This window comes from Condylura cristata, unplaced genomic scaffold (assembly GCF_000260355.1).
Source record: "Condylura cristata isolate star-nosed mole 26May11 unplaced genomic scaffold, ConCri1.0 scaffold00013, whole genome shotgun sequence".
In the NCBI taxonomy this organism is placed as follows: domain Eukaryota; kingdom Metazoa; phylum Chordata; class Mammalia; order Eulipotyphla; family Talpidae; genus Condylura; species Condylura cristata.
Genome location: NW_004567114.1, coordinates 971,494 through 977,962, shown reverse-complemented (window position 1 = coordinate 977,962; position 6,469 = coordinate 971,494). Strand labels below are relative to the sequence as shown.

General features: G+C 69.7%; 1 protein-coding gene across 1 annotated transcript in view; it reads right to left on the bottom strand.

Annotated features, from left to right (window-relative positions):
* Positions 1-6,469, bottom strand: part of CDC42BPB (CDC42 binding protein kinase beta (DMPK-like)) — a 40,085-nt gene that overhangs the window by 1,762 nt on the left and 31,854 nt on the right. Inside the window, exons 22-33 of the mRNA XM_012724367.1 lie at positions 6,237-6,436; positions 5,800-5,939; positions 5,384-5,465; positions 4,568-4,784; positions 4,427-4,489; positions 3,274-3,870; positions 2,190-2,287; positions 2,024-2,108; positions 1,830-1,950; positions 1,653-1,770; positions 1,197-1,302; positions 1,049-1,119 (exon numbers count right to left, since the gene is read on the bottom strand). Of these exons, the coding sequence (XP_012579821.1) occupies positions 1,049-1,119; positions 1,197-1,302; positions 1,653-1,770; positions 1,830-1,950; positions 2,024-2,108; positions 2,190-2,287; positions 3,274-3,870; positions 4,427-4,489; positions 4,568-4,784; positions 5,384-5,465; positions 5,800-5,939; positions 6,237-6,436 (1,898 nt within the window). The remainder of the gene's footprint in view (positions 1-1,048; positions 1,120-1,196; positions 1,303-1,652; positions 1,771-1,829; positions 1,951-2,023; positions 2,109-2,189; positions 2,288-3,273; positions 3,871-4,426; positions 4,490-4,567; positions 4,785-5,383; positions 5,466-5,799; positions 5,940-6,236; positions 6,437-6,469) is intronic.

Sequence of the window (6,469 nt, the reverse complement as noted above, 5' to 3'; positions counted from 1 at the left end):
GTGGGGGTGACATCCAGACACGCCAGCCACACACCAGGGCAGCCGGCCAGCCACACATCCACTGGACACGGAACCAAGCAGGGCGCAGAGCGAGCTGGATCCAGAACCTGCCAGCTGCTGGCTGAGTGGGCACCAGCTGCAGCCACCAGGAATGTAAAGGAACATTCCAGGCACAGTGGCAGCACGGCAGCTTAACGCAACCTAGCAGGGAGAGGCTGCGGTGGAGGACACCCCGAAATGACCTGAGCTTGTGGGACTTGGCGGAAAGCTAAGCCGTGGCGACTCCACCATCACGCGCCACCAGCTGGCTGCAAGACCAACTTGGAGGAGCAGAAGGACATGGCCAGGAAGCTGCCGGAGGGGAGCCCGCTCCATCCGAGAGCACGCGTGGGCCCCCAGGGGACCCCTCAGCATGACAGGCACGCTTCGAGGTGGGGGCAAAGCACACAGGTCGACCACACTGGAAGGATTTGCAAGAGCATTTCCGGGAATTCCCACAAAGCAGGAAGGTGGGCAGCCGAGGGCCTGGGGAGATGGCCAGGAGTGGACGGGCTTTGGGCTGCAGTCTGGCTGGAAAGGGTGTCTACACCCCATCAAGCTCGCTGCCTACGCCACCCTTGGTGCGGACCCCAGGAGCATGCGCACCCCACAAGGGACACTGACGCACAGAGGGGTGCGACCAAGCGCATGAGGACTCTGACTCACAGCAGGGACTGGACACTCCAGCACGAGCAGGGGCAGCTGCCCACAGCTGACCCCCAAATGGCAGGCAGAGGAAAGTGAGGCCAGTGAGGCCAGCAGCTCCCTGCGGCAGCCAAGGCCAGCTAGACTTCACAGGAAGACCTTCACTGCACAGTCCATTCCCTGCAGCAGCACTCAGCGAAAAGGGGGGGCGCTGAAGAAGGCCCTGAATGTTGGGGGCTCCTCATCTTTCTCCTGCAGGGCCCTTGTCGGAGCCCCCATGGCTAATGGTCCTGGGGCTCTGCAGAGCAGCGGCGAGTGGCACGGGGCCCCAGGCGACCAGGTGGTGCCCAGGAGCAGGTCATACCTCTTTGTCCAGATCCTGGTCGGGGTCCGACATGCTTCTCAGAGGCATGGCCACGCCAGGCTCTGACCCTCCTAGGGAAGCAGATAACATCATGTCAGAGCTGAATGAGAGGGCCAGCACCCCAAGCACTGCACCAGCACCCCCATACCTGCAGAGGGCCAGGAGATGTAGGGTTTGCTCCTGGACGGAGGCTGGCGGGGCAGGCCGGCGGGAGCAGGGCCAGGCCTCTCCTCCTGGGCAGGGGGCGCGGTGCTCTGGGCAGAGACCCACAGTTAAGCAGCTCCGGCTGGGAGCGCTGGCAGGCTGGCACTGGCCACCCCAGGGCCTGAACCCCGCCCATCTGGGCACAGCCACGGTCAGCTCTGGGCAAGTGGGCCCTCGCAGGGCCAGGCCTGCCGCAGCCACGGCGGCCTTTGTTGGATGAAGCAGAAACTGCCACTTGTGCCAGGGAAGGGCTACTGGGAGCAGACGTGGGAACGGGCGGGACGGGGCGGGGCGCGGCAGGGCGGGGAGGAGCGCGGCATGGGCGGGGTGGGGCAGGGCAAGGCGTGGCGTGGGCGGGGCGTGGGCGTGGCGTGGCGTGGGCGTGGCGGGGCGCGCTCACCAGCGGCAGGTCCATGAGCACCTGCATCCCATCGCCCGGGCCCATGTGGGCCACGTGGTTGAAGTTGGTGGGGTTAGAAATCATCCTGGATCTCAGTTCCGGGTCTCTAAGCATCTCCCTGGGAAGAGAGGGGCTGAGGGTGGTGGCCGCGCCCCGCCGCCCGCCGCCCGCGCTCACCGCCGCTGCTGCAGCCGCTCCTCCTCCGGCACCTTGAAGACAAAGCGCCTTTTGCTCCGCGTCCGCAGCATCTGCTTCTTGCTGTTGTCCGAGGTGTTGGGCACGTTGAGCGCCGCAGCTCCTGCAGACAGGGGCGCCAGTGACGCGGCCGGGGCGCACGCGGGCCCCCCACGCAGACACGGCCCCCGGCTCACCGGAGCGCGCGCTCCGGAAGTAGATCAGGCGCGGGGGCTCCCAGCCGAGGAGGTTGAGGGTGCCGTCCAGGTTGAGGGGGCGGATCTGCGGGAACGGGGTGCATGTTGCTGGGCGGCGGTGCCGGGGCCCGGAGGGGGCCGCGGCCCGGCCCCACCCCCGCCTCACCTTGCGCAGGCCGATGGTCTGCACCCACTCGGCGGTGTCCGCGGCGAACACGTCCACGCCGTAGTCGCTGTACACCGTGACGTGCGTGGCGCTGCAGCCTGCGGCGGGCAGAGCGTCAGCGCGGCCACCGGCTGGCAGCGGGGGCGGCGGGGAGGGCTTTCGAGAGGCAGGTGCCCGAGCGCGTGGGCACCGGCTCCCACACCGGGGGTCGGCTGGGGGCGGGCTGCTGTCCAGAAAGGCCGGGACAGCGTCCCTCTGTGCAAACCCCAACACACGTTGGGCTCCGCGCCCCCCCCCCCCCCCCTGCCCGGGCTGCAGGTGGGCACCCAGTGCTCCTGCCAGGAGCTGGCCCTTCCCACACCTCTTGCACCCTCAGGTGACCAAATGCAGAGAAGGTGACTTCTGCCCCTCCGGCCAGAACAGCTGTCGGGCAGCAGGCGCCAGCAGCCTCTGAGAACGAAGGCCAGGGCCAGCCTGGCCGACCTCGCCGGCCCCTGGAGGGCTGCCAGCAGCGACACCGGCTTCCGGGCGGGTGGCACTGTGGCCTCACGGCCAACCCTTTCTTTGGAATTAAAAATTAAAACAGGGCCCAGAAAGTAGCCGCCTGGAGGAGCGACCACCGGCCCAGCATCAGCTTGGGCTTGTGGGTGCCGATGCCAGCAGGTGCCCCGGTGTGGCTCCGGCCCCCCCACCCGGCTGGCCCAGGAGGCCGCGGACCAGCCCTGCACACCAGGGCCCTGCACGGAGAGGCGGCAGCCTCCCAGCGGCTCCGGGGGCTCCTGGGCGTGCGGCCAGGGAAGGGCGGGGAGCTGAGCGCCACGCCGAGAGCGGCCAGGGCCACAGCACGCAGGCCTCGCACCTGCCCGCGACCTTGTCAACCTCGGGCGACGCCCCAGGCTTCAGAGCCCGACTTCTCTGGCCACCGAAAGCCACGAGCTCGTTTTCGTGAGTGGCAACGCAGAGACGGCGTGGAGGGCCTCTGCCCTGCGGTCTCCGCCCGGGGCCACGCGCCTCCCGGACAGCCAGGGGCCCGCCCGAGGCCGTGGGGGGACGGGCGCCCCGAGCGCAGCACAACGATACGTACTGCAGGCGACGGGCGCCGCAGGCCACATGAGCTCCTGCACGCGCGCCCTCCGGCCCTGCGGGTCCACGTACAGTCCCACGTGGCTGAAGCAGAGCAGGAACTCGTCGCTCGGGAGCGGCACGGCGCAGAGGGCGTCCAAGGGCTGCTGCGTGAGGAAGGCGAGTGAGGGGTCGGCGGGGTTCACCAGGTGCAGGGCCTGCCCGTCGCCCTGGGGGCTCAGCAGCGAGAACCCAGAGGGGTAGCCGACGCAGAGCCTGTCCTGCACGGCAGCCATCCACTGCACGGTGCCGGGGGCCACGAGCTCGCCGAACTTCCTGTGGAAAGGCCGAGTCCTCTGGAGCTCGTAGCACAGGACCAGCCGCTTGACGGCCACGAAGAGGCAGGTGGCCGGGCTCTTCTGCAGGGTGGCGGTGGCTATGAGCTGGCAGCCCTTGGTCTCCGGGAGCTTGATGTCGACGTTGCTCTCTGTCCCATCAAAGCACGACCACGGACAGAGGTGGACGTGGTGGTTGCGGCCGCAGCGCAGGACGGCGACTTTCTCCTTGGGCGCCAGCTCGATCTGGGACACCTTCTTGTAGTCGGCAGCGCGGATGATCACTGCGGGGCGCGGAGGGGGTGTCAGCTCGCCCAGAGACGGGGTGGACGGCGCGGCTGTCTGCTGGGCCCCCAGCCAGGACCGCGGGCAGGACCTCACTCAGCTCACACCCCAGCGAGCGAGGTGGGGGCGCAGGGCGGGGGACCCTCCCAGCTCATCCCTGAACCCAACCAGCCCAGGGCTGCACCTGGGGCAAAGGGCCGTGTCCACCGGCGCCGGGCCCTTGGGTTCCAGCAAGCAGCCCCTCGCCTGGCCCCAGGCAAGCCTGCCCTCTCCGACACCCAGGTGGGTGCAGGCCCAGGCCAGGCAGGGGACAGCGCAGGTCTGTACCGGCTCTTGCCGGGCACCATTTGAGCACACTGGAAGCGGATGCAGCAGGCCCCTCCCCCACCCCCGCCCCACAGGCCTTGAAGGCGTCAGCACTGCGGCCCCATCGCTGAGCTGGGGTCCGGGGCGCCGGGCTCCTGCGCTGCCACCTTGGCACGCCCCCTCTGCCAGGCCCTGAGGGGCGCCAGCTGCTCCCGCCGCCGCCCGCCTGCCCACGCAGTGCCCGCTCACCGTCATGGGTCAGCTCGATGACGTACAGCCCTTCCTCCAAGCCCACCGCGATCCTGTCCCCATCTGCAGGCAGAGTGGGTGGCGAGCGTCAGGGCACCGCCGCCCCGCCGGCCCCACCGGCAAGCCTGCCTGGCCACGTACCCACAACAGCGGCGGCGACCACGGTCTTCAGCAGGGGCAGCGAGCTGTCGTAGGCCTCCTGGGGCAGGTGAACCGCCTGGCCGCGCAGCCGGTTCCTGTGCAGGATGGACCGCAGCCCGTCCAGGATCCCCACCCACTTCCTCTTCTCGTGCTCGTTCTCCGTCAGAATGAGCAGCGAGCTGGTCTTAGACGGGCTACCGAAGAGAGAGGCTGTCACCTTCGGGACGGACAAACAGGAGCTGTGAGACGCGGCCCCGGGGCAGCCCTGCACCCCGAGGCCAAGCCCGCCACGCTGGCCAGAGGGGTGGCGGCCGGCAGCCAGGCCCACACGCAGTAGGCCTGGTTTTCCCACGAGCTTCACACCACACTGAAGACGCTTCTCCAGCACCCTGGCTGAGAGTCTCTCAGCCCACGTCCCGGAAAACGGGCTCCAGAGCTCGGGGTGGCTGAGCCCGGCCCAGGAGCCAGGGCGCCGTCCCCACATGATGGGCCACTCGCTTGTGTCACATGGAGGCGGTTGCAGACTCACTTTGCGGTCAGTCCCGATGGAGGGGAGGGGTGGGAGGGAGCCCGTGGCCTTCCAGAAGCTTCCTAACATGGCTGGGGGGCTCCCCATCTCAGCTGGCCAAAGTGCGGCCGCCGCTGCCAAGGCCCACTTGCTGCCCCGTCCTGTTCCAGGACGTGTGGGGAAGCCGAGGGGCAGGAGCTGACTGCCGGGCCGGCCACCATGTGCCCCGGCGCTGGGGGAGGGAGCAGGGGTGCGCTGGGCACAGGACTGATCCTGTTAAACCACGGGCTGTTAAGATGGCGAATTACCTTGAATATGCACGGAATGTCTCGGTGTGTGGCATGTATGACGTCTGAGGACAGAACGGAGCTCACGGAGAAGGCTTCGTCTCTGGGGAGACGCCAAGTCAGCCCAGCGGCCCACGCGCCTGAGAGGACGGCGCTTTCCCGCCCGCCCACGCCAGGCCCCGAGCCTCCCCCTGCCCAGCCACGCAGTGCCAGGGTCCCAGGGTCCCGGGGTCCCGGGTGCCAGGAGAGGAAGAGAAGCCGGCGCGTCCTGCCTGATGCCCCCTCCAGCACCCTGAGCCCAGCCCTCAGGAGCCCGCTCGTGCCGCCCCGCGGGCACAGGCCGCCCCACACACCGGGGCCACCGGGCACAGGGACCCCAGACCTGCAGGCACAGGTGATGGGGACGCCTCGGGGGGTGAGGCGGAGAGGACGCACACCTGAGGTCCAGGACCTGGCTGGCGACCACGCCGGGCTGCGTGGCCTTCCCCTCCGGCAGGTCGTACAGGAGGAGCCTGCAGTCGCAGACCACCGCGTGTGCCCGCTGCCACCCCTTCTTCACCCCGGTGGGCTTCGGGACCTGCCGGCCAACAGAGGGCGTGTCCCACCGGCCGGCGGGACGAGGCGGCTGTGGGGTCTGGGAGGCCCAGGGCCCCTTGGGGGGTGCAGGCAGGGGACGCGGGGGGCCGGCACGTGATGGCGCTGGCACCCGACAAGGAGACGGCCTGTCGCAGGCCGGCAAGCCCCAGGGCCCCGCAGGCGAGGGTGTCGCCGCCTGGGCTGCGGCGCCCCGTGCTCCGCGTCGGCCAGGAGGCGGGGTGAGGGCAGGGCGGGTCCTTGAGGAGTGGGGCGTGGGGGTGGGCAGGAGGGCGCCTACCTTGACGTAGCCCTTGTAGGCGGTGCCTACACCTCGCTGCACGTCCACACCCAGAGGCCGCTTGGCCTGCTCGGGGGGGATGGGGCACACCTGGGGGGCGCTGTCTCGGCAGGCGGTGTGGCAGGCGAAGGAGCACACTGGAAAGCGAGGCGGCGTCAGCAGCGGCCCCCCCAGAGCAGGCCGCGGGGCTCGCCGGGCAGCTCAGGGAGGTGCTGGTGGCGCTCAGGCGCCCC